Genomic DNA, 14,712 nt, shown 5'->3' on the forward strand with positions numbered 1-14,712 from the left:
AGATGCTGCCAGACCTGCTGAGCTTTTCCAGCAACTTCTGGTTTTGTTCCTGATTTACAGCATCCGTAGTTCTTTCGGTTTTTATTTAAAAAGAAATACCAAATGTACTTCCTTGATCAAAATTTTAATTTAAGGCAGAATATTTTCCATAAACCATACCATCACCTAATGTAACTGATTTATTACATACTGTACAAAATAATTCAGTAATTTCAAATCTTGAAATTTGAACAAGAAGACTGAACCAACCTTTTACTTAACATTTTCTGTCTCCTTTCTAACACACTTTTAAACAGAGTTTTTATGAGGTGCATATTATTTACAAACTGTCCAAATTATTTGCATATAAAGGATGACTTTTTCTTCTGGTGGAAAATATAACATTCACTACTGATTTCCTTGTGCTTACCATATTTGTGACACATGCAAATGAGTTGCAAACAGTCATCCCTCTCTTTTTAGTCAATGATGTCTCTTGTATTTCATTGAAATTTAAACCGCTTCCAATTCATATAAAACTGAATAAAACATCAAGTACAGACTATACATTTGATAGTCTAGCGTTGAGGATATTACACTTGATATTGTATATATGAAAGCTTCCATTCATACAGTATCTACATAATGGTAAGGAAATGGTGCATTCCATCTTCAGTATAAATTGCACCATTGCACAGAAATCAGAAAAAATCTTCCCCTTCGAATACATATATTTTTGATAATCAGATTAAAATTAAATCCCTAGCCTCCTTGCCTGTGAACTGAAGATGGCTTCGTAACATTGATATTAGTTGGATACGTTAAAAGGAAATATGCTCACAACTCCAAAGCAAATTTTGATAGATTATCGAGGGAAAGCAAAACATGTGATGTGGAGACACTGGCATGAACTAGTCCCTCTTGGAATTAGTTAGGATAGCAATGTCTGCACTTGCTGTGGAGATCGTTGCAGGATTGTTGCTGGTTCCTTGTACTCATTGGTTGGGTTTATCACTGCTGTGTAGATGTTGCTGTAGGCACCACACACTAGTTCTGTGGATCGCTTGAAAATTCTTTCCCTGCAAGTTAGAACAGAAATTGTCAAAAAAAAAAGTAAAAATCTGAGCATGAACAAAGTACATGTACAACTGGGCCAGCAGCTATGCAATTTTCTAATACCTTCGCTTTTGGAGGATTGATTTCAATAATTGAGACAACATTTAGTTCACAGGTAGAATCTGACAATTCTAAAGCCCTCCAAATCATTTCCCTAGTTTTCACTTTCAGATTCTGGTTGACCTGCTGTGCATTTCCATTATGTTCTAGCTTTAATTAAGATTTGCAGCATTGATCCTTTTATTAGTCTTAGCTATATTATAACAGAATGAACAAATTGTTTTCCACTTGGCCTTTATGTTTTTATTCCCACAAAAAGGGCTGAAAATCATCAAAAAGAGCACTAATACATTTTAGAAAAAATTGCTTTCAATCTTTCACATATACTCACTTTAGTGTTCCACTTAAAATGAAATTCAGTTGTGGCATTAATAGACTATCAGGAGAGGCCAGATAGCGATCAAACTGGACCTAAAAAACACACATATTCAATTCAATTAGACCGATATTCAAAAGTATGTACTATTTTTCCCATGTTAAACTACTGAAGATTTGCAATAACTAAGGAATTGACTTTTTTAAATTAGCAAGATTTGCAGAAATAAATTATTCACTTCAATATTGATTTAAACTCTGGAACTAATGCGAAAAAAATCCATAAAGAAGCATTCTGTTTGTTGGTAATTTTGTTGTGCCATTATTAGTCCAACATTTTTTTAAACAATTGATGGGATATGGGCATCATTAGCTTAGCCAGCATTTATTGCCTGAACCTAATTGTCCAGAGGGCAGATATGACTCACATGTAGACCTGGTAAGGGTGGTAAATTTCCTTTCCTAAAGGATGTTAGTGCTTTAGAACCAGGTGGGTTTTTATGACAATCAATTAATTAATGGTTTCCATCAGATGAGTGTTTTAATTCCAGATTTTACTGAATTCAAATTTCACCATCGTCATGGTGCACCAATGTCCCCAGAAGCCCAAACCTCTGAATTCCTAGTCCAGTGACAGTACCATTATGCTATCCCCTTCCTTTTCAGAACATTGAACAGAAAGACACTATGAGCCACAGTGATGGTAGTAGAAAACTAACACGTTGGCTCAGCCTCCAATATCAATATCAAGGGACTCCAGCTCAGGCACAGCTCATATCCTGGATGTAGTGCAAAGTTCCTCCATCTTGTCATTCCTACATCCTAAGCACAAACTCACAAGAGTAATCATGTGTTCTACCATGGTAAATATCACAATTTCCAACAGTAGCTGTTGCAATGGTTTCTGATAAAGGATCTGCATAATAGTAGATTGTATATAGTGTTTTGCTGCAGGCTAGAGAATAATCGGAATTATTTAGTGTGAGACCCTTAAAGGCAGCAATGTGAGAGAGAGAGAGAGAGAGAGAGAGAGAGAGAGAGAGAGAGAGAGAGACAGACAAACAAATGACTAATTCAGCAGCCTCATCTGTGCAACTATTTACAGAGACAGTTGAAGGTTTTCTGAAAAGAAATCTTTGAAACAGTTGCTCCATCCTCAAAATCTTTGGAAGCCTCAAATATTCTCCACAGGTTTTTTTTTTTTTTATTCATTCAGAGAACGTAGGCATCATTGACTGTGTCAACATTTATTGTCCATCATTAACTGCCCTTGGGAAGGTGGTGATCAGCTGCCTTCTTTGACTGACCCAGCCCATTCAGTACAGGTACACCTAAAATGCTATCAGGAAGGTAGTTCCAGGATTTTGATCCAATGACAGTGAAGGGATGGTAATATATTTCCAAGTCAGGATGGTGAGCAGTTTAGAGGGGGTCTTGCAGGTGATGCTGCCCCATGTATCTGCTGCCCTTGTCCTCCAATATGGAATGGTTGTGTGTTTATTGGGTGTGGTCTAAGCAGTTTCGGTGAATTTCTAAAGGGCATCTTGCAGATGGTACTCACTACTGCCACTGGGCTCCAGGATGGAAGGAGTGAATATTTGTGGATATGGTACCAAACATGTTGGCTGCTTTGTCCTGGATGGTTGTTGGAACTGCATTCATCCAGGGGAATCTGAAGGTGAGTTACTCACTGCAGGAGTTCTAACAGCTGACCTGCTATTGTAGTCACATTATTTATATGGCTATACCCCTCTCTGATTATGCCATATCCCAGTCCCTCTGATTACATTTTGACAACCCAATCATATATTTGATCATTGCTTGGTCTTCAAATTAATAGGGTGATAGGTAATTTGGATTGATTTTATTCTGATGAAAAACAGTGCTTGCTAAAATTCACTTTTAACTGAGATTTTCCAATTTTATTACCTCAATCAACAAAATAAATAGCTGAAATCATATAAATGCTGCTCTGTTTATTAACTTCTATTTTATAAAATGAGACAAATTGCTCATATGTAATTTATTTTCTCTTAAGCATGCTTTGTCCTACAGCCATGTTGCAGAAATGTGATTGACAATGCTAACAGAATTCAAACTTTTGTATGGGTTTACCTTAGTGCTGTTTGCTTTAGGGTATATTTTCAGGTAAAGTTGAAACTAGACTTAGGTAACGAGCACATACTGTCAAGATCAGAGGCAAATGTTACCTAGGTAAATGTTTGTTTGAAAAATGCAACCACGCCTTTGGCCTTGGTTTTGGAGCAAGCTAGGCTTCTGCTACTGGCAAATATTTAATATATACCTTGTTAGATTTTGAAGTCATAGTACAGTATCTATTAACAGAAAGTGTTAGTCAATGAAACATTGGGTAATTTTCAATTTAAATTGCAACAAATATATGATTTAAGCGAAATAAAGAAGATGGTGTCAATACTCAAACTAACTTCAACTCAGACCTTTCTTGCTTTTCAGTACTGGAAGGATGAGTAAATACAAACATGCCAAAGCCAAGTTGGGAATGGGAGTTGGGACACCTCAGACAGGGACTGTCATCCTTGTTTCGTTGTTCCACCAGGCTCATTCTAGGTTTAAACACAGGTCCCAAATAATGCAATAAAAAAGATCTAAATCCTGTGTCATGTAGTGCAATATGTGAATTAATTCATATTAAGTAAGTCAAATATTCAGGAGAAAATTCAGGTATTCACAAATTTGGTCCCAGATTAAAGAAATAACATAACCCATTCAATTGCTACATGTAAAAAGGTATCCTTGTTATATTAATACATAAAAAGAATTAATGACCTTATTTAACTCAGATTTCCCTTCAGTGTTTTCGTGTTGATATGCTGGAATTCCAGCAGAGACGCAAGGAAGGAAATGGCCTCATATGGCACAACACAGTTCCTGAAGCCACTTCCTGTCCACAATGACTAGACAAGTGTTTCTTGTGCACTCAGCAAGATCTGGTTAAATTTTTGATCAAAGTAAGAATAAAAAAACACTTTGCTCATCTTAAAACAACAATATTTGACTTTATAAATACTAAGATCATGTTGTACACAGAACTTGGTGCATTAACATTGCTTTTTGTGCAGTTAACTGCATGCGATCGAAGAGTAATGATTTATGTTTCAGCAACATTTGTTGCCATTATAAAGCACAAAGGAAGCACACTTTAGTCATAACACAGATAGAGCGACCTGGCTCACATGATTATTCCCTTTTCATTCTTTTTGTTAGCTTTCCTGTAATTTGTTTTTGGACGGGGACTACATTATAGCTGAGCCACTTTCAGGAAATTACAAAAAAGGTTCATTTTGGGGCAGAAAAGAACCATTCAATATGAGAATAAGATATATGTGCTTCGGTTACCACAACAAAAGGTGATTTATTAATGAAAAGGAAGTTGGTTGTTTCTAAATACATTTGGAGACATGTTTGTATATAAATATTGCACAATGATGTTTCCAAGTACCTTGCAGGATCAACTGGCAAGTCAAACAAATTGTACCTTTATTACTGCTCTGAACACATTCAAATTTTAGACAGAAATAATCAGAATTCCAGTTTTATCTTCACAATATATTCTGTCTGAAAGGATTCAAAACTACAGTTAATATGATGAAAAATGTGAGAGATGTGGTCTTTATTCAGTATATGTCATATTGTTTCTCTGATGATGCTGTACTGAATCATTGCATCTTATCTCAGTGGTAGGGCTCTTGATTTGAAGTCAAAGATTGAGCTCCAAAGGCAACATCAACAGAATTAGGCTGGCAGTTCAGTATAATGCTGAGAAAGTGCTGCACTGTTAGTGATACCTTCCTTCAGGTGAGATATTAAAATAAAAACCCAACTCAGATGGATATAAAGGCTTCCATTACACTATTCAAAGAACAGCATTGAAGTTTGAGCGATGTATATTTCCCTCGATGCTATCCCAAAAGCAAATTATCTGACTAGAATGACTGAATCATGGAAGAGGTCCTTTGGCTCATCAAGTCTGTTTGCCAAAGCTACATTAAATCTACAACAGACCCACTTTCCAGCACCAGGTCCATAGCCTTGGATGTTATGATATTTTGTCATCCAAGTATTTTTTAAGGGTTGTGAGGTTACCCGCCTCAACTAAGCTTCCAGGCAGTGAATTTCGGACCCCCACCATCCTGTGTTTTCCTCAAATTCTTTCTAAACTTCCTGCTTTTCACCTTAAAATTATACCCCCTTGTTACTGACCCTTTGACAAAGGGTAACAGCAGCTTTGTATTCACTCTATCCATGTTCCCCATAATCCTATACAATTCTATCAGGTCCTCACTCAACTTTCTCTGCTCTAAAGAAAACAACTTGAGCATATTCAGCCTCTCTTCATAGATAAAGTGCTCCATCCTTGGCAAAATCTTGCTGAACCTTCTCTACACACCCTCCAGTGCAATCATATCCTTTCTACAGTGCAGAGATTTACACTGTACATGGATTTCAGCTGTGGCCAAACAATGGCCTGTATAGCTTCAACATAAACACCCTGCTCTCATAATCTATGCTTTGACAAATATAGGCAACTGTCCCTTATGTCTTCTTAACTAACCTATTAATCTGCCTGCCACCCTCAGGGACTTGTGGACAAACACCACGAGATCCTTCTTTCCTCTGAGCTTCCTAGTGTTCAGTCATTCATTGTCTTGTTTCTTCTTCTTCTAACTTTCATCACTTCACACCTTTCAAGGTTAAATTTCATCTGCCACTGATCTGCTCATTTAACCAATCCATTTATATCCTCCTGTAACCTAAGACCTCCTTCCTCACTGTCAACTACCCAGCCAATCTTTGTGTCACCCACAAAGTTATCATCCCTACCCACTCCCACACTCATCTACATTGCTTATAAGTATCAAGAACATTAAGGAATGCCACTGGTCACTGGCCTCCAGTCACACAAACAGTCTTCTACCAACACCCTCTGTCTCCTGCAACTAAGCCAATTTTGGATCTAACTTGTCAAGTTACGTTTTAGCTTCTTTATCAGTCTCCCATGCGGGAGCTTGTCAAAGGCCTTGCTGAAATCCATATAAATTGCATCAACTATATTACTCTCCCTACACACTAACATTCCCATTTCTCGATAGTATAACAATGATTATGCGATAGAATGTTTAATTAGCTGTAGAGCATTTTTTTAATTCATTCATAGGATGAGGGTGCTGGTGGCTAGGCAGCATTTATTGTCCATCCCTAATTGCTCAGAGGGCAGTTAAGAGTCAACCACATTGCTGTGGGTCTGGAGTCATATGTAGGCCAGACCAGGTAAAGATGGCAGTTTCCTTCCCTAAAGGACATTAGTGAACCAGATGGGTTTTTCCAACAATTGACAATGGATTCACAGTCATCATTAGATTCTTAATTCCAGATATTTATTGAATTCAAATTCCACCATCTGCTGTGACGGGATTCGAACCCATGTCCCCAGAATGTTTTCTGGGTCTCTGGATTAACAGTCCGGTGATAATACCACTAGGCCATCGCCTCCCCATTTCTGGATGCCTAGAGTTGTGTACGGCAAAACATATGTGCATGTTCTTTAGTTATTACCTCTAGTGTAAGTGGGGGTCAGTTTGCTATGTTGGCTGGACAGATGGTTTGCAATGCAGAGTGATACCATCAGAGTGGGCTCAATTTCCTCACCAGCTCAGTTTACCATGAAGGACTCTCCTCTTTCCTTCTGTCTGCCAGAGGAGTGCTGACCCACAGGTTAAGCCACTACCAGTCATCTTTCTCCAATGAGACAGCAGCCTGATGGTCTGGTAAGACAATGGCACCTGTACTTATAGTAGTCTATTCTGAAAATTTCATCAAAATATTTATCAACTGGAAAGAAAAGTGTACGTTTGGCTTTAAAGTGCCTTTAATAAACTTGTATTTATACACAGGCAGTCATAAGAAAATACAAGAACCAGCAGGAGTAGGCAATACTGCCCCTTGAGCCTGCTCTGCTGTTCGATATAATCATGACTGATCTCATTTCAGCCACAATTTCACTTTCCTGTCGTTCTTCATAACTCTTCAACCTGTTTCTAATAAAAAAAAATCTATCTCATCCTTTTAAATCTGAGATAGATACATTTTTGTTAAGCAAAATATTAAGGGCCAAAGACAATCACACCCAAATCTCATTGAATGGTGGAACAGGTTTGAGGGGCTGTAGGGCCTACTCTTGTTCCTATGTTCCTCGAATTTGCTCAGCGCTGGTATCCATCACACTCTGGGGTAGTGAATTGTACGGATTCACGACTTAAACTATTAAAATCCAAAACTGACAAGAAAATTATTAATAATATTTACCTCTGCTCAATGACATGAAACACAACTGAAGTTAAAAATGTGGTTTCACTTTGTTCTGAAACTTTAACAAGAAAACAGAGTAGTCACTCTGCACCACAGAATATAAACGTCATTGGTATTGTGTCCCATCAGGATTAACTCGACTTAGTTTCAATTATCTTTAAGTCTGAAAGTTATTTTTTGAACTATTTCCACAAAATAGGGTTCTTGAACTGTGTTACTGCAGAAGAGCTGAAGGAGGGGGCTGCTTGTGAAAAAGCAGTAGATCAGGGTTGAAATATGTTGAATATTCTGGAGCCTCACTTGTCACCTTTGGAACCAGACAGGAATTCTGCAGAACTCTGCATGGAAAATTAAACAGGAACGGAACAGAAGACTTGTAAAGATTATACATTTCTTGTTGAAGAGATAGGCTTGATGAACAATCTTTTCTTGTTCCATGCATTCTTAAGCTACATTTTTTCTCGTGTCATCAATACTTTATCAAGGTGTGGAATGTTATATTGTTCATCAATCCTCCATGAGCAATCTTCAAAGAAATAATATTGCTACATGAAGCAACATGAAGAGGTGCATTTCAGCTAACAGAGTCAGAATGATTAGAAGTACATGGGTTGGATCAAAATATAGTTGACATAAAATACGTTGCAATTATAGAATAGGATTAATATATGCTAATTAACTTTGCTCTATTCAATTATTTACAATGATTACAAATACTTTGTTGTTCAACCCACTTACCATGGCAGCTTTCAGTGACCCTCCATCCATATTAGGGAGATTGGATAAAGGACCCTAGCCAACAGGACAAAATGTAGTTTAGAAATGTGACATAATTGGCTTTTTTGGCATTAAATGGACGTGATAAACTGCATATACAGTTATTTACCTGCTCTGGTTTGTGTTGTTGTACGCTGTTGTAAATGTAGCTTAATCCTGCCCTGGTTAATACAAATGAAGCCTGCTCATTTATTAAAGTATCTAAATGAGCTTCAATCTGCAGAAAGAAAGTAACAACTCATAAACAAACTCTGAATCCCATTCACATAGTATTAAGAATAGAGCTTATGAATTGCCAAGTTGTGATTCAACTTGCATTCCATGATCATATCAGTTAAATTGTTTTCAGATCATGCTACGGGAGCAGTCCAAACATGCCCCAAACGGTTCCATTCAAAACCAGAGAACGTCCTGAGTTGAACTATGAAATGCAAGTATGCTCGAGTCCACAGCTGTTTCTAGGTGATTTCTCTTAAACATGCATTCTGTTGCAACTGTAACAAATTATTTGGATGTTTTACATGAAAAAACAGGTTCAACACACTTGGCTTCCATTTCAGAAGAAATAAGTACACATACTACGAATTAGCAGTTTTTTTAAAATCAAGTACACATGTCAGCTATGATTCAACCGGTAGCACCTTCAACCCTGTGTCAGAAGATTATTGGTTCAAATCTCAATTAAGCTCAAAAATCAGAATGTACTTCCCAGTGAGGGAGTGCTTCACTGTCAGAGTTTTTGAGACGGAACGTGAAACAGGGGCCCTGTCTACACTCTCAGTCAGCATAAAAGATCGCATGGCATTATTTTAAATGGGAGTTATACCCACTGTCCTGGCCAATGCTTCTCACAAAACAAAAGCAGTATCATAGTGCTGTTTGCAAAAGTTCTGCTGAGTGAAAACTGGCTACCATTTTGTACATTAGCAGATTAGAAACAAATAACTGGAATAAAGTGGCAAGCAGTGACTAGAGGTGAACCACGGGGATCAGTACTTGAACCCCAGCTTTACACAATATATAATGATAATTTTGATGAGGAAAGTAAATGTATTATCGCGAAGTCTGCAGATGTCAGAAGGCTGTATATGGGCGGGGAGGATGAGCTGTGAGGAGAATGCAGAGATGCTTCTGTGTGATTTGGACAAGTTGAGTGAGTGAGCAAATGTATGGCAGATGAACTATAAGAACACTATGGGCAATTTAGCATAGCCAATCCACCTAGCCTGCACATCTTTGGACCATGGGAGGAAACCACGCAGACACGGGGAGAATGTGCAAACTCCACACAGACAGTCGCCTGAGGGTGGAATCAAACCCGGGTCCCTGGCGCAGTGAGGCAGCAGTGCTAACCACTGAGCCACTGTGCTGCCCAATGTTCTGACTTTGGACAGGGTGTAACAAAGGTTTACCAGACTGATTCCTTGAAAGGCAGGACTAATGTATAAAGACACACTGGATGAGTTAGGACTATATTCATTGAAGTTTAGAAGAATGAGGGAGGATCTCATAGAAATCCATAAAGTTCTAACAAGATCAGACAAGGTGAACAGTAGAAGGATGTTCCTGATGACTGGGTAGTCCAAAACCAGCAGTCTAGGATACACTGCAGGTCATTTAGGCCTGAGGTGAGGAGAACTTTCTTTACTAGAGAGTGGTGAGCCTGTGGAACTCTCTGCCACAGAAAGAAGTTAAAGTCAAAACATTGAATGTTTTCATGGAGTCAAATATAGATTTTAGGGCTAAAAGTATCAAAGGGTATGGGGAGAAAGCAGGAGCAGGGTACTGAGTTGGGTGAACAGCCTTGATTGTATTGAATGGAAGAGAAGGCTCAAAGAGCCAAATGGCCTACATCTGCTCCTATATTCCACGCTCCTATGCTTTTTGTATTGGCGGACTGAAATATAAATGCAGAGAAGTCTTGTTACGACTGTACAGGGAATTAGTGAGACTGCACCTAGAGTACTACATAGAGTTTTGGTCTTTTACTTAATAATGGATGTAGCATTATAAGCAGATCAGAGAAAGGTCACTAGATTAATTCTGGGATGAGGGATTATCCTATGAGGAAATATTGAGCAGGTCGGGGCAATACTACTAGAGTTCAGAAGAAAGGAAGGTGATCTCATTGAAACATATATGATTCCGAAAATCATACAAGGTTCTCTCTTGAAAGGGAACATGTTGAAAGGATGTTTCTTTTCTTGAGGAATCAAGAACTGGGAGCACAGTAATAGCATAAACGGGTCTCTTATTTAGGACAGAGGTTAGGGAAAACTTTTTATGGAAATCATTTTTCTTTGGAATTCTCTTTCAGGGAACTGTGGAGCCTGGATCATTGAATATATTCAAATTTTGAGTTAATTTCTGATTGACAAAGGAGTCAAGGGTTATGGAATCAGGCATGGGAAGTGGAGTAAAGACCGCACTCAGATAGCCATGATCTACTGAATGCTGGTGCAGGCTCGATGGGCTTTCTACTCTTATTTCTTATGATCTTAAGTCTTTCATTCTAGAATAATACTTTCAAGGCAAGTTCTATTACCAAGTGTAAAAGGGGGAAATATGTAGGTGGTATTTCTGCTGTCTATGAAAACCACATGCTCAAACATTTGAGTTTAATTATAGCACAACAATAAATCTAAACAGGGATGCTTTGGAAAAACAACCTTCAGATTAAGAGGACAGTAGAGACAATTTATTAAAAAATAAATCCAAGGGAAAAAAATCGCAAATAATTAACAAAAGTGGAAATGTACAATCTAGTGCAGAGTAAAGGTGAGCCTGAAACGAGGAGTGCAGTTGAATAAGCAAATCATTAACAATAATAAAACTAGTCAGTTGGTGAATAACTAAGCACAGCATTTTTTAAATGTAAGTAATACATACAAATAGAGAGGAAGGGAGAAACATGCCATAAGAAAATAATCTCAGTCCTTGCCACTCTGAGATAGTTGCTCTTCACAACTTTGACAGCAATTTCCCTACCCACCCCTAAGTTACCTCAGTGAAGGATGCCCTAGCCCAATCATTAGCTCTGTTTGGTGCCCACAATCATCCCACAATTCTAATAAAGCCAGGAAATCAAAATTCACATGGGTCTCTTTGATGATAGTTGGGAAGTCAACCATCAGAATTTCCAAAAGTCAAAATCATCTGTAGTTTTGTTAAGGATGTGATGAGAAACTCAATATCACTTTTGAAAAATAAGACAGGTTTCAGTCTGAAATTTTTAACCATATGAGTACATTTCCACTTAATAAAGCTGCGTACCAGTCTTTAAAAAATTGCTTGAAGTAGCTACCTCAACTGGACGTGGGTATCACTAGGCGTGCCAGCATTTATTGCCCATCCCTAATTGCCCTTGAGAAGTTGGCAGTGAGCTGCCATCTCGAACCGCTGTGGTCCATGTCCTGTGAGTTGACCTACAATGCTTTTCGGGAGGGAATTCTAGGATTTTGACCCAGCGACACTGAAGGAACAGCAATATATTTCCAGTTAGGATGGTGGAGCGGCTTGGAAGGGAACTTGCTGATGTTCACATGTATCTGCTGCCCCTTGTCGTTCTAGATGAAAGTGCTCGTGGGTTTAGAAGGTGCTGTCTAAGGATCTTTGGTGAACTTCTGCAGTGCGTCTTGTAGATAGTAAACACTGCTGCCACTGAGTGTTGGTGGACAGACTTTTGGATGTGGTGCTAATCTTAGCAGCTTATTCCTGAATGGTGTCTTGTTTCTTAAAAGCTGTTGGAGCTGCACCCATCTAGTGAAGTTGGAGCATTCTATCATACACCTGACACTTACCTTGTAGATGGTGGACAGGCTTTGCGGAGTCAGGGGGTGAGTTACTCCCTGCAGTATTCCTAGCCTCTGACCTGCTTTTGTAGCCACTCTATGTATTGGCAAGTCCAGTTCAGTTTCTGGTCTATGTAACCCTCAAGATGTTGATAATGGACGTAATGCCTTAGCATGTCAAGAGTGGCGGTTACATTGTCTCTTATTGGAGATGGTCATTTGTGTGGTGTGAATGTCATGTCATTTCTCAGCCCAATCCCGGATATTGACCAAGTCTGGCTGCATTTGAACATGGACTGATTCAGTATCTGAGAAGTTGCGAATGGTGTTGAACATTGTACAATCATCAGCGAACATCCCCACTTCTGGCCTTATGATGGAGAGAAGGTCATTGATGTAGCAGCTGAAGATGGTTGAGCCTAGGACATCACCTTTAAGAACTCCTGTAGGGATGTCCTGAGCTGAGATGACTGACCTCCAACAACCACAACCATTTTCCTATCTCTGGCAGGTATAACTCCATCCAGCAGAGAGTTTGACCCGTTTACATTACTTCCAGTTTTGCTAGGGTTCCATAATGTCACACTTGGTGAAATGTGGGTTTGATGTCAAAGGCTGTCGGTCTCACCTCACTTCTGGAACTGAGCTCTTTTGTCCATGTTTGAACCAAGGCTGTAATAAGGTCAACAGATGAGTGGAACTGGTCGAACCCAAACTGGGTGTCAGCGAGCAGGTTATTGCAGGGCGGGTTCTGCTTGATAACACTGTTTATGACACCTTCCATCACTTTACTAACAATCAAGGGTAAACTGATAGGGCTTTAATTGGCCAGGTAGATGCCAGTGTCATATCTGTAATGGAATAGCTTGGCTTGGGGAGCAGCAAGTTCTGGAGCATAAGTCTTCAGTACAATTGCTGGAATGTTGACAGGGTCCATAGCCTATGCAGTATCCAGTGCCTTGATATCACAACAGATTATTGAAAATGCTTCAGCTTTATCTATTGCACTGGTATCCTGGGCTCTCCCATGATCGAGGATGAGGATATTTCTGCAACCTCCTCTTCAAGTGAGTTGTTTAATTGTCCAACACCATTCACAATTGGGTGTGGCAGGACTACAGAGTTTAGGTCTGATCCACTGAATCAGTTAGGTCTGTTTGCTGCTTATGCTGTTCGGCATGCAAGCAGTTCTGTTTAGTAGCTTCACCAGGTTGATTACTCATTTTTAGATATGGCTGAAGCCACACCTGATATGTCCTCCTGCACTCTTCATTAAATCTTGATTGATCCCCTGGCTTGGCAGTAATGGTAAAGTTGGAGGTATGCTAGACTATGAGGTTGAGAATGCATTGGAGTACAATTCTGCTGCTGTTGTTGGCCTACAACGCCTCATGACTGCCCAGTCTTTAGTTGTTATATCTGTTCAAAATAGTCCCACTTGGCATGTCAATAGTGCCACTCAACACAATGGAGGGTATTCTCAATGTGAAGGTAGGACTTTGTTTCCACAAGGACTGTGCAGTGATCACTCTTACCAATACTGACATGGATAGATGCATCTGAAGCAGGCAAATTGGTGAATATTGAAAAGAAAGCGGACAGCAATGATGTCAGGAGAAATGTTCTCAAAGAAGTAACAAAGGAAATCCATAGGCAATTCTGTCATTTAAATTACACAAAAAAAATGGAAATGTGAAATGAAAGTAAAAAGTGCATGAAATTCAAATTAGGTTAGCCCTAGGAGACGTACCTGAAACTGAAGCATCTCAAGTCGCTCATCAGTAAATTCAAAGAGAGACAAAGTTGTTTTCATCATGTATAGAGAGTTCACCATGTATGTTGCCATGTCAGCAGTGTCAAGGTTACTGGCAGATACAGTACACAACTGTAATAGTGGGTCCATTATACAGGAAAGTACCTGACGGAAGAAAGTTAAATATTTCAGTGTATTTAGTTAGATAAACAGCCTACCTGAGGCTCTAGTGCATGCTTAAAATAGTCATTTGGTAGTACAAAACCTGAATAAGAATTTCTGTACTGTTTTTATGTTAGGTGTATAGGTCATATGTCCTGAGGAGTAGAGGATTGTAATCAATAGCAAGTACCTTTTGGCTGTTTGCAATAAGCAAGGTATTGACTGTACCTAATCAGCCATACTTGCAAAACTGACCACACAGTGTCCAATGTTGGCTGGTTTGCTAAATGGAGTTTCAATTAATTAAGTTTATCCATTTCACTATGTAATGTTTATTCAGTTTTTCCTTTCAAATTTGGCATGACACACAACAGAAAGCAAAAGACACACAACAGAAAGCAAAAGACACAC

The 14,712-nt window shown here is 38.9% G+C and overlaps 1 protein-coding gene across 2 annotated transcripts in view; it reads right to left on the bottom strand.

The window, feature by feature from the left end:
• Positions 1-108: 108 nt before the first annotated feature.
• The window catches only part of LOC109935927 (conserved oligomeric Golgi complex subunit 6), a 149,820-nt gene continuing 135,216 nt past the window's right edge, over positions 109-14,712 (bottom strand). The window contains exons 13-17 of one of the 2 annotated variants that reach the window (XM_048598240.1): positions 14,137-14,304; positions 8,705-8,812; positions 8,557-8,610; positions 1,487-1,566; positions 109-1,058 (exon numbers count right to left, since the gene is read on the bottom strand). In XM_048598240.1, coding sequence (XP_048454197.1) covers positions 911-1,058; positions 1,487-1,566; positions 8,557-8,610; positions 8,705-8,812; positions 14,137-14,304 — 558 coding nt within the window. In that variant the 3' untranslated portion in view covers positions 109-910. Of the gene's footprint in view, positions 1,059-1,486; positions 1,567-7,353; positions 8,157-8,556; positions 8,611-8,704; positions 8,813-14,136; positions 14,305-14,712 lie in introns of those variants that run through there. The other variant, XM_048598241.1, reaches the window with a different exon arrangement.

The sequence above is a fragment of the Rhincodon typus genome, chromosome 6 (genome assembly GCF_021869965.1).
Source record: "Rhincodon typus isolate 14 chromosome 6, sRhiTyp1.1, whole genome shotgun sequence".
Taxonomy (NCBI): Eukaryota; Metazoa; Chordata; class Chondrichthyes; order Orectolobiformes; family Rhincodontidae; genus Rhincodon; species Rhincodon typus.